The sequence below is a fragment of the Muntiacus reevesi genome, chromosome 10, assembly GCF_963930625.1.
Source record: "Muntiacus reevesi chromosome 10, mMunRee1.1, whole genome shotgun sequence".
In the NCBI taxonomy this organism is placed as follows: domain Eukaryota; kingdom Metazoa; phylum Chordata; class Mammalia; order Artiodactyla; family Cervidae; genus Muntiacus; species Muntiacus reevesi.
The window spans coordinates 4274923-4288078 of record NC_089258.1 but is presented as its reverse complement, the minus strand read 5'-3'; the positions used below and the strand labels follow the sequence as shown (position 1 = coordinate 4288078).

The window sequence follows — 13156 nt, the reverse complement described above, 5'->3', positions numbered from 1 at the left end:
ATTCTCTGGGAAGTGCTAGGACTTTGCTATTATTAAAGAGATCCAATACGGCAGACCAAATGCAATGGAGCACCACTTATGAGCTGAGAGCCGTTTCCACTGCTGTGTTGCACTTAAGGTCAAGCTTTCCTGTCTCTTCCCTCTCCTGAGAAAGGGAATAGGACCTGAGCTCATCCAAGGACAACAGAAAGTTAGAGCCATCTAGACCTCCCTGGTGGCGAAGTGGATAAGAATCCACCTGTCAATGCAGGGGACGCGGGTTCGATCCCTGCTTCGAGAAGTTTCCATATGCTGTAGCTGCAACTATGCCCATGAGTCACAGCTACTGAGCCCAAGATGTCACAACTCCTGAAGCTCACAAGCCTTATAGCCCATGCTCTACAACAAGAGAAGCTACTGCAGTGAGAAGCCTGTGCACTGCAACAAAGACCGAGCGCAGCCAAAATAATAATAATAAATAAAACTTTTTTTTAAAAAAGAAAGAGCCATCCATTCAAAATATTGTACAGGGATTTGCCATCTCCAAAGTCAGTTATTTCAGCCCAAATTTCCCTTAAGTGATCAGCTTTTGAAGGCTCATCTGGTTTTAAAAATCCAGGACTATAAATACCCTATACTGTGGGTATAAATGAGGGGAAGCTGTTGTAATTCAGTTCATTTTCATGAATAACAGGAGCTGCAAAAAGCCTGAAGGTTAAAAACAAATGTCATGGGGAATTATTGTCACCACTTTTTGTTCAGGCTTAAGAAAGGCCAGATAGAATGAAAATATCAGGAGAATGCTAGATTTGACCTTCCATACAAAAGAGTCTTTCCAATATCTATTTTCTGTCATGAAAGGTTTGTGGTGGATAATAAGCTAAAATATTGGGTTGACCAAAATGTTTGTTTGGGTTTTTCTGATATAAACCCAAAAGAACTTTTTGGCCAACCCAATATTAGTTGGAGGTTATTTCAGAAAGGATAATTGTGGAATGGAAGTTTTAGCTGACATTAGCATCAAGGGTATGGATGAAAGGAAACAGCAAAGACAAAAACCAGAGACTGTAGAAAGAGGGCTTCCCTGGTGGTTCAGTGGTAAAGAATCACCTGCCAAGGCAGAAAACATGGTAGACACGGGTTTGATCCCTGGATCAGGAAGATCCCCTAGAGAAGGAAATGGCACCCACTCCATTTTCTTGCCTGGAAAATCCCATGGACAGAGGAGCCTGATGGGCTACCAACCATGGGGTCGCAAAGAATCGGACACAACTGAGTTGACTGAGCGCTAGAGGGTGAGGACTGGGCAACACTGCAAATGCACTTCTCAAGTAGAAGTTCATGGTGAAGGACAAGGCCTGCTAGTAAGAAGTGTGTCTGAATTAGGAGTTGGGGGAGGAAATGGGCACCTTGATTTGGAGAGATTCTACTAGAAGGAAATGACTTGGAGCCCACAGAGTAAGATTAGCTGGGCACAGGGATATATAAATAAAATTTCCCTCCAGGAAACACCATGGGTAAGGACTACTGGGTGGATTGGGAAGGTCATGGTTCTGGATGTTTCTGGGATGGCAAGTGATCACACCAAGGAAACTGCAGCAGTCCAGGGAGTTTCTTAATTCTAGTAGCACAACTGTGATCAAAACATATGGTAATCTTAGCTCTAGAAACCCTGTTGGATCGAGTTAAGGTCTGAAATTGTTTGCACTATAGGGGAGGCATTGTGGTGCCAGGCTTCCCAGGAGGCTCAGTTTGTAAAGAATCTGCCTGCAATACGGGAGACCTGGGTTCAATCCCGGTAGGGAAGATCCCCTGGAGGAGGGCATGGCAGCCCACCCCAGTACCCTTGCCTGGAGAATCCCCGTGGACAGAGGAGCCTGGCGGGCTACAGTCCACGGGGTCACGCAGAGTGGGACACGCCTGAATGACTAAGCACAGCACTGTGTGGTCCCAGATATCCTGCTTTGGGTCACAGGCTGACAGCAGGATGGGTTTGGCCTCTAAGGAAGTGTGTGATCCGAAGGCAGAGTCCTAGAAAGAATGGTGGTCAACTTTAGAATGTAAGTTTCAACATCAGGGACCTTGACTAAGTATTTGCTGAACATGCATCTATGGAGGTATATAGGAAATGTATTCCACTTATACTCATTCATTCATCTATTTGTTTACTTATTTATTTGCTCACTTATCCCCCAAAAACTTATTCAAACCTCTTTATGCCATGTATGTAACATGCAATCAAGAATACAATCATGAATAAAATCTTCAAAATTCTACCTTGGCTATTAGTGCCTCCTCCAGGAAAGTTTTCAAAGGATTACTTCACTCCAGCTCAAATCTTAAGTGACTTGGACAAGTGTGATGAAATCAGAGAGATGGGGCCGTGTTCTTGGCACACCTGACAGGTAATGCTTGTGCCTTAGTGCCCTGGTCCAGCAGGGGGCACAGTTGTATAATAATAAGTACAGGAGTGCTCTATTTTACCTTAAGTGAGTGCTCAGTTGTGTCTGACTCTTTGCAAAGTCACAGACCATAGCCCATGAGGCCCCTCTGTCTGTGAGACTTTCCTGGCAAGAATACTGTAATTGGGTTGCCGTCTCCTCCTCCAGAGGATTATTTTGACACAGGAATCAAGCCCATGTTTCCTGTGTCTCCTGCACTGCAGGCAGATTGCCTTGAGAAGTGATCAATTCAGATTGAGATCTATGTAGGTCCCCTAAGTCAGGCATTAGAAATTCTCAATGTTTCAAGTAATTGCTAATTAATTATTTGCACAAGGAAGACCAAAAGTCTCAATATAGAAATCACCAAGATCATTTCCAAGAACTTGGTTTCCACCTCAAAATACTCAGTAAGAAAGGAAGCTGGCATTTTTTAGATACTGCCAGAGAGCTTTTGAAGAAAGTAATACTGACTCAAAAGCCAGTACATATGGGTCCTATATAAATTTTGCAGAAACGTTTTGTTGAGAGACCATCATTTTGGGAAACAGAGTCTTCTCTGACTTCAGTTGTTACACATGTGCTTGCGTCAGAAAGAATAACCTGCGAGGAACTTTGTCCAGTTGGGGAATATGAACTTCCCATGAGTTTCATCTTAACAGTAGGTAGATGTAAAAGTTATTTCCATCTCATATATTTGTGTTTTCCTGGCCCTCAGCAGAAGAATTGCAGGTGTAGGTAATTAGAAAATTTCTGTGGAGTGAATCATCATGTTTCAGCTTCCGTCTTTTGACTGAGAATGTGTTTTTTGTCAAGTGGTAAGAATTCTGCAAACTTTAATAACCACTTCTTTTGAAAAAAGCAGGGTAAGCTTTGTGTTTAATTACAGTAATTAATCCTAATTTACTACATATCTATGCATGCATTCACCCACAATATTTTATTTTTTTACTTAAATTTTAGTGTTCACAGTTTTGTTTGTATGTGGAGCCTGGCTGGGGTCCATGGGGTCGCAAGAGTTGGACACAACTTACTGACTAAACCACCACCACCATGTATCTAAAGATGATGATAGATAGAGATAAAAAATACTGTATAAAATTCTTTAAAAGTAACAGAATGAATTATGAATTGCCATAAGTAATTAAAGTTTACTCTCTGTGTGACCTTGGATAGTTTATTTCAACTGTCAGAATTTTAGCATCAAAATAAAGCTAATAATAGAATGTTAGGTTATCGTGAAGATTAATAAAGATATTGGTCAAAAACATACACAAATGTGTATATGTCTATCTAGAAAAAATGTATATACTTACATATGAAATATATTTATATATATATGAAAGTGAAAGTGAAGTTGCTCAGTCATGTCCGACTCTTTGCGACCCCATGGACTGTAGCCTACCAGGTTTCTGCATCCATGGGATTTTCCAGGCAAGAGTACTGGGGATTGAACCCACGTCTCCCACATTGCAGGCAGATGCTTTACCCTCTGAGCCACCAGGGAAGTGTGTATATCTATATCTATATCTATATCTATATCTATATCTATATCTATATCAGAGAGAGAGAGAGAGATACATGGGCATGCTCAGTTACTAAGTCATATCTTAGTATGACTATTTGCAACCCCATGGACTAAAGCTCACCAGGCTCTTCTGTCCATGGAATTTCCCAGGCAAAAATACTAGAATGGGGTGCCATTTCCTCCTCTGGGGATCTTCCCAACCCAGGGCTAGAACCAGAGTCTTCTGCATTGGCAGGTGAATTCTTCACCTTTGAAACACCTGGGAAGCCCATATATTTGTGTGTGTGTGTATATATATATATATATATATATGTGTGTGTGTGTGTGTGTGTGTGTGTGTGTATTCAAAATTCTTTATTAAATCAAAAGTTGTACCTGTTGACCTGGATCCTTGACCTCTCTTTTACGTAGTGGATGAAGTCTTTTGGGATAAACAACTTCATAGTTTTTCATTCCTGGAAGCTCTTTTATAGAATTTACTGAGAAAAAAAAAGTTGGAGAAGAGTCAGCCAAGCAGAACTAACATAGGCTATTTGGTAATGGCCTTCCTGATGGCATTGCTGATGAATGATGCCACATGCAGGGGCTTTAACTGAGTTATATGAGAGAGTTATACAAGTGCCAACCTTAGAAACAACCAACAAAATCAGAAACCCGCTCCCTTTCTCACATCTTTAGCCTATATCTTCAGATATTTTTTCCACTGAAAGTTTACCAGAATTTCTCAGCTTAGTAAATACGTTTCTTTGGAATTTCCCCACTTCTCTTTGCCTCTAGGATCCCCTAGAGGAATGGAGCAAACAGTACAGACAAAAACCAGGACAGGAGAGAAGGAATCAAACTAATGCTCCAGAAAGCTAATCAGTGTCGGAGTAATCAAATCGAAGCACTCTGAAACTACACAGCATTATAAAAATTAAATAATGAATGGATGCCATTTCAGATTCAAGTATATCTCTGTTGGGTTTTCCAACAGCAATATTTTTTTTACTAGTGAAAGAAACTGAATCAGTAGGAAAAGTCTCCAGTACCAGCTCCATGGATTGGGCCAGCTTTTGCAGTACAGACAAACCTTCATATTTTTGCAAACAAATACCAAAAAAGAAAAAGAAAATTGGAGAAGGAGACAATTAGAACACTAGGACTGGTCAGGAAGGAAAATTTTTGAACTTGCAGTTATGTTTAAAGAGAATTGGAAGGCTTCAACTTTCTATCTGCATCTTGAAATCTCATATCAATGTTGCTTCTAGAAGTTTTCATGGTTTTTTTTTTTTCTTTAGAGAAATTCAGATTTCCCAAAGCTAACGCAAGATTTTCTATTTTCATTTTTACTTGCCCATATGGTTCAGCACAGAATGTAGGTACAAGGAAATCAAGGTACACAACTTGGTTTGAAACTTCTGGCCAACCCAGAGTTAGGTCCTAACTGTGACTGCAAAGGCTTTAAATGACTAGAGGGTATTCTTAGCTTATTAAAATAGGTAAATCTAGGGCCTTCCCTGGTGATCCAGTGGTTAAGAATCAGCCTGCCAATGCAGGAGACAAGGGTTTCATCCCTGGCCTGGGAACTAAGATCACATGTGCTGAGAGCCTGTGTACTAGGAAAAAGACCCAAGGCAGCCAGAAATTTAAAAATTATAATAGTAAAAATAAATAAATAAAATAGGCAAACCTAAATTCTATAATAATACAAATTTATGTGATTGTGGTTCATCTTATAGCAAAGAAAACAATATTTTTCATTAATCAACTTGCATGAATGTACACCTGTCCCAGTGATGCTCCAGAGAAGAAAAATGCTTATTTTTTCAAAGTTTCTTCAGAAACTAAAGTAGAAAATTTCCAAAATTGCCTAGTGATGTTTATTTTGTTTTATCATTTTAGGATGGTTTTCATTCATCTGACCATTCTTAGAGCCATTTGCATTTAACTCTGAAGGATAGAAAAAGTGATTAAATTGTCCAAGAGCTCATTGGGTTCAAAATGGAGTGCTTAAGTAATAAAACGACTTTTCTTTCACTGACTGAAGATTTACCTTTAAAAACATTCCCAAAACACATAAAGCCATGACATCAACACTTACCTTAACTTTGGGTTTAGTTTGGGTTTTTTAATTGTTCAGAAAATGTGGTCAAATTAAATGATCTCTAAGGACAGTTCAAGCAGTCTGGGCATCTTCTATTTTTATTTAGTTAATTTTTGGTAAAGGAAAATAATAGCATTAGTTTTAAAAGTTCATAGCTGAAGTTCAAAATCTTAAAGGAATATTAAATCAATCATTTTCTTTTCATTAGGTGAAAATTGTCATTGTTGTTGTTGTTCAGTCCCTCAGTCGCTAAGTCGTATCCAACTTTTTGTGACCCCAGGACTGCAGAACCCCAGGCTTGCTCAAGCTCATGTCCATTGAGTCAGTGATGCCATCCAACAATCTTGTCCTCTGTTGTCCCCTTCTCCTCCTGCCTTCAATCTTTACCAGCAGCACGGTCATTTCTAATGAGTCAGCTCTTCTCATCAGGTGGCCAAAGTATTGGCTACTTCAGCATCAGTCCTTCCAATGAATATTCAGGATTTATTTACTTTAGGATTAATCTCCTTGCAGGTTTGATTTCCTTGCAGTCCAAGGGACTCTCAAGCATCTTCTCCAGCACCACAATTCAAAATCATCAGTTCTCTGGCACTCACCCTTCTTTATGGTCCAGTTCTCACATCCATACATGACTACTAGAAAAACCATAGCTTTTACTATATGGACCGTTGCCAGCAAAGTAATGTCTCTGCTTTTTAATATGCTTCTTCCTTGGAAGAAAATCTATGACAAATCTAGACAGCTTATTAAAAATCAGAGACATTACTCTATCCAGAAATTAAATGATGGTAGCAACACAATTCCCTATAGCCTCCCATTACTCTGTGTATAAATACACCAAAGGCACCCACGTACTATCTGGTGATTGTGTCCAATAGACACAATTAGTCCCATTAATGTGGAGCTCATGAAGCCATACATTCCACCAATGCTGCAACCAAAGTAACTCTTCTAAAATTGCTGCATGAAAAATGGCTTTCATTCATAATACACATTATTCTGATGGGGAATATTAGTCCAAGTTGCCCTCAGGTCATAAAAAAAATAACTATTCAATAAATTTTTTTTATAAAAGCAGAGGGTGATAATGCTCACATGCTTCCCACATGCTCCCCACCAGAGGTGGTGAGTGGAAACAGGCAAATCCACCCAACACAAGTTTTCTCTGATGTCCACATTGATCTCCATGCACCCAGTTCATAATCCAAATTCTAACATTTCATGAAATCAGAAATCACCGACTGACTCTTAAATGTGAAGTCTAAATATGTAAATCTGTGGGGAAATGTCTTTCCAACTCTTTATTTGATGGCCAAACACTTCCAATGGACAACCAAATTAAATCAATGAATAAACTAAACTAGCAGAGTTTTTCAAAAGCTTCCAGCAACCTCTCGTATTTTCTTCAGTTTGAAGTGAACAGATTTCCAGCTCTTCATACTCTTACAACACAGGACAGCTCTAAGGAAAACAGACAGAATTTCCCTTAACGGCCCTTCTTTTTCTGAAACCCAGAAAGCCCCTGAAAGAATGAGACTTGAGATAAAACTGATTATGCAGCAGGAAAAGAGAGTCAATGGACCCAAATGCTATTTGGCTCATTCATCCTTAAGTGTGATGGAGATACTGCAGTCTCCTCCCAGCTGGAGAACATCAGGCTAATTACTCCGAAGCCTGTGGAATGATCACAACTAACTGCCATCCAGGGAGTCCATAAATCTGAGACAAAACATAATATGTTTCCACCAATTCATTTCAACACTTGCTTTTTTCTCTCCCACAGAACTCACAAACTAGATTAGTTCTAACTAGCAGAACTGGATCAAAAAAGAAAATTGTTATTTGGGTTTGGTTGGATCATTATTTTCAGTGTTTAATAGTTTCAGAAAAGTTAAATCTTTTATTTTTGGACTGTTAAGCACTTTTTATTTGGAAATAAATTCAAATGTACATGAGAGTTGCAAGAATAGGAATAGTACAAACAACATCTTTATATCCTTTGCCCAGATTTGCCTGATTCACAGATTCACCCTTTTCAAAACATCCTGATGAGGGAGAAATAAAGTATTCTTGTAAGCCACCAATGTTTTGAGGTTGTTCTTACTGAAATTTTGCATATTCTCAGTCTCTCACATATATAGATATGTTATATACATGTGTGTGTATATATACATATACACACAACTTTTTTTCTAAACATTTGAGGATGAGTAGTTACATTAGATACACCATAATTCTTTACTCCTACAAACTTCAATATTTCCTAAGTATAAGAATATTCTCTTATACCACCATAGCCCAGCAATCAAATTTAAGAAATTTAACACTGACCCAAGACTTTATCATCTATATTTCAATTTTTTCAATTGATCCAGTAATATCCTTTTTGGTATTTTATTCATTCCATTGTAGGGTCCAGTGTAGGATCAGGTATTTTATTTAATTTTCGTGTCTCTCTACCTTTTTTAATCTAGAATCTTCCCTCCCTTCCTTCTTCCTTCCTGTTTCTGTCTCTCTTTTACTTCCTCTCTCTGTCTTTACTTGTGTGCATGCTAGGTCACTTCGGTCATGTCTGAGTGTTTTCCACACTATAGACTGTAGCCTGCCAGGCTCCTCTATCCATGGGATTCTCCAGCAAGAATACTGAAGCGGACTGCCACACCCTCCTCCAGGGGATCTTCTCAACCCGGGGGTCAAAGCCCTGTCTTGTCTCCTACGCTTGCAGGTTGGTTCTTTACCACTGGCGCCGCCTGGGAAGCTCTTCTCTGTCTCTAGAAAAAGTTAAATCTTGTTTACAAGATTAATAAAACAGACATTAATCTGGAAGGCTACTTTATTTTTTAATATGCATGGAGCATTTTGGAGTTTAGCCCTTTTGTATGGAATAGTGATATTTTCATTTTTTTCCCAAAGATACTGTTTAAAGAAGCATCTTTCCAAACTAAACACATGATGTTGAGCCCAAATCAGGGTTTATGCAATGACATTGACTTAAGTTCTGGAATTCTCTGTATCCCATCAAACTATCTGATGATTTTAAACTTCATGTAATAAAAAAAAAGTACAGACACTAAGGGAAAAAAACACATCCTAATTAAGTCTATCATTTTGATTATTAAGATTAAATTATAAATATTCTTGTTGGTCTTCTAGTTACCTGATGAAAGCAATAAGAAATTGCTAATTTGAAGTAAAGTGATTTCAAAAGGTACTGTATTCCCTGGGTATTCTGCTGAAATAAAGACCTTTCTCCTTGGTCTCAGTTCTTCACCCCCAAGCACCTGCCACATTCTTTAAATTTTTTCCCCCTTTCCACAAGGAAATCTCTTAAGTTATTTTTCTTGGGGGATTGTAAAGCTCATTACAAACAGTTGGCCTGATTTATCTCATCTTTTAAATTTCACATATTTAAGAACTGGGCGAAAATATGCTGGGAGTGGCTCTTGTTTATTCTCTGGGTGATGAGGGCAGACAAAAAAAAAGGGAGATGGGAAAATGAAAATTGTTTTACTTCTTACATTTGGCTGGAAAAGAAATTAATATGGGAATGATATCAGGGTATTTCAGTGACCATAGAAACATTCTTGAAAATACACATTGGAAGGTAAGAAGAGAGGGAGCTTTCTGTCCCAGATGGAAGATGGGGGGCAGGCGAGCTTTCTGTAAGGACTCTCCTCCCCAGCCTCACAAAAGCCACTTCAGAACCTTGGTCCCCCACCACACCAAGCATTCAGAGATATCGTACTTTTAGACACAACTTCTGAAAATACTGTGTCTCTTGGGATAATTGTTGTGAATGCAAAGACAGGAGAACAGAACCAGTTGGTATGCCCAATTTCATCAAAAAGGCTATAATGTGGGTGGCACCCAGCTATGCTATTCTGTCAGTGGATCCAGCTTGAACTTTATGCTGTTGGATAAGGCTAGTACACAAACAATTCTTATGTTTCAACCAAGCAAAGAGCCTCCGAGAGTTTTTAGTGATTGTATTTTCAGAAAATGTGGGACAAGAAGGTGTCTAGTAAGTTTGATTTTTTAAAAATAGGAATTTTAAGCCAATAATTTAAATATCTAGCACAATTATTTTTTTAAATTAATTTTTATTGGAGCATAGTTACTTTATAATGTGTTAGCTTCTGCTTCATAGCGAGGTGAATCAGCTATATGTATACATATATGCCCTCTTTTAAAAATTTCTTTCCTTCTTTTTTTTTTTCTTGCCTAGCACTGTTCTATACTGAAAGATGTAATATAAAACCTTCCCAGGTCTATAGAAGAAATCAGAGACCAGGGTAAAAGGAAAATAATTTTTAGTGACATGCACTGAGTGGGTGCAAGGGGGTAAGAGAGTCTTCCCCTTCCTAACCTCATCCTTCTTGTTGATTAGTTAGTCTCATTTCTAGGTCCCAACAAACATTCTAAAACTCAAGAAAATGTTTACCAAGGAAGGAGTCTCAGGCACTGAGGCTAATGTGCTGACTTCAATAAGGTCTAGAAGCAGAAATAATCAAAGGAAATGTGTTATCCAATCTAACATACAAGGCCTTCCCAGGTGGTTCTAGTGGTGAAGAATCTGCCTGCCAGTGCCAGAGATGTAAGAGACTTCAGCTCAACCCCTGGGTCAGGCAGATTCCCTGGAAGAGGGCACGGCAACTCATTCCAGTATTCTTGCCTGGAGAATCTCATGGACTGAAGCAACTTAGCATGCATGCACATAAATTTATAAATATATTTATTTGGCTGTGCTAGGTCCTATTTGCAGCACTCAGGATCTCTAGTTGCAGCATCCCAACTTCTTACTTTTAACATGTGGGATCCAGTTCCCTGACCAGGGTCCCCTACGTTGAGAGTGCAGAGTCTTAGCCATTGTACCACCAGGGAAGTCCCTACTTTTGAATTCTTAAACTAAAAATTGCTGCTTGCCATCTGGTATGACAAGAATGAAGTCACTAGCCACTGTAGTAACTGATCTTCAATACACAGCCTGAAACAAGAGTTCAGGGCAAAGTTGAGAAATGAGACCCTTGGCTCTGGGAGAACCTAGCAGAACAGATCTTCAGATAGTTAGATACTTTTAGGAGAAGATATTATAAGCCTAATTTCTTGCATTTTCCCATATCTAGAAAAGCACTAAAATCATTACTGGAGACATCCAGCAGCAACTTTCTTGTGATCAACCTTCTGCCCAAATGTGTGGTTGATTGCATGCATCCCCTTCAACAAGATCACTTATATACTGATCTCCCTGCCCCACCTCTTGAGAGCAATTCCTCAGTTATCTGAGAGGCTGTCTCCCACGCTATAGTCCTCATTTTGTCCCAAATAAAGCTTCATTCACAAATTTCATATTGTGCCTTTTTTTCAACCAACAAATGTTTGATGTAACCAGAAAAATGGAAGTGAATGATCAACTTAAGCTTAATGGCAGCATTGTTTTGATCAAATAATATTATAGTGCTTTATAAATATGAAATGTTTATTTCTAATGTATTATATTTATTTCTAATTCAATGTCTTTATTATCACCAATAATGAGAGGACTAAATATAAAAAGGGGTAGGAAGGCAAGAGGAGAAGGGGCGAAAGAGAATGAGATGGTTGGATGCCCTCACTGACTCAATGGACATGAGTTGGAGCAAACGCTGGGAGATGGTGAAGGACAGGAAAGCCTGACCTGCTGCAGTTCATGTGGTCACAAAGAGTCAGGGACATGACTGAACAACTGAACAACAAATACAAAAATGTGATCAAAACAAATAGAGTCAAACCGGCCCCAACAATAATACAGATACCTTCTGAAGCCTCCTGCACTGTAATAGCCAGCCAAATCTGCCTCATCTTAACTACTTTAAAAACGACAAGGTTGATTTTGAGGCCTTCCATTCTTTGACTCAAAGATCATATTCTTTGGTTAAATGATGGTGAATGAAGTCTCCCCTCTGACTTCCCTATTCTCAGATCAAATGTGTAAATAGTGGTCAAGAAATCTCCTTGTTTCTCCTTTATACTATTTATATCAGTCAGAGCCCCCCAAAACAACAGATGAAGCCTGCCAAACTGGTTAGTAAAGCTGGTGAAAAAAACTATTGGGAGAAGATGAAAAGCAAGCAGGTATTTAACAGAAGTTGTAAAGGAGTTAAATGCCTACCTGGGTTTTGTCATACATTGACATTAATCAGCCATGGTTTTACATGTATTCCCCATCCCGATACCCCCTCCCACCTCCCTCTCTACCCGCTCCCTCTGGGTCATATTGTAAAGTAATTAGCCTCCAACTAATAAAAATAAATGAAAAAATAAATAAATAAATAAATAATAAAAAAAAACAGACTCAGAAAAAGAATTAAAGTTAAAAAAAAAAAAATGCCTACTTGGAAGTGGAGCAAGGAGTAAGGTAGCCGTCAGAAGAAGCCATTGCCACATGCTGGGTGCTCCCAGGAGCCTGGGATCCACTCTTCTCACTCAAGCAGACTGCCCTCCTGGTCTGCCCCTTCCTCCTCTTAAGTGAGACAGACCGAAACCCCAGGGTTCATTCTTGTCTCCACTTCAGGAAGTGTTTACTAAAGGTGTTGCACAACCTTGGAGCTGTGGTTCTGTGACAATGGCACAGCAGGGGGAAGTTCTGGCTGCTGCCTGACTCCAAGATCCCTTTATCCTCTGCTATTGTTTCTTTGTCCTTCCTCATGTCCCCCACTCAAAAGCCGTCCATGTCCAATAAAATTCTATATTCCCAGAAGCCACCAGGAGAACAGCTTCAATGTAGCTTGATAAATATGTGTATTTATTACCTGTATAAGAAATATACTCATATGTACACTCTACCATATATAAAATAGATAACCAGCAAGGACCTACTGTATCAGACAGAGAACTCTCCTCAATATTTTGTGATAACCTATAAGGGAGAAGAATATGAAAAAGAAGTAGGTCATGAGATAGTAGTTTTCTTCCCATTTAGGGTACCATGGAGCACTACAGTGTGAATTTATGTAAAGTTCTCTTTTCCATTATCTAATATCCTTAGCCTCTTCTTCCCTAATAGTGATCTCGGGGAACTTAAACTATCATGAAATAAGAATGTATGACTCTATAAGCTCAAGGCTTTTGAGCTCCCCAAGGGTA

At 39.0% G+C, this 13156-nt stretch overlaps 1 protein-coding gene across 2 annotated transcripts in view; it reads right to left on the bottom strand.

Annotated features, from left to right (window-relative positions):
- ADAM28 (ADAM metallopeptidase domain 28) overlaps positions 1–12539 on the bottom strand; it is a 62404-nt gene extending 49865 nt beyond the window's left edge. For both annotated transcript variants that reach the window (XM_065946918.1, XM_065946919.1), the window contains exons 1-2: positions 12406–12539; positions 4324–4427 (exon numbers count right to left, since the gene is read on the bottom strand). In XM_065946918.1, the coding sequence (XP_065802990.1) occupies positions 4324–4427; positions 12406–12457 (156 nt within the window). In that variant the 5' untranslated portion in view covers positions 12458–12539. The remainder of the gene's footprint in view (positions 1–4323; positions 4428–12405) is intronic.
- Between the last annotated feature and the right edge of the window lie 617 nt (positions 12540–13156).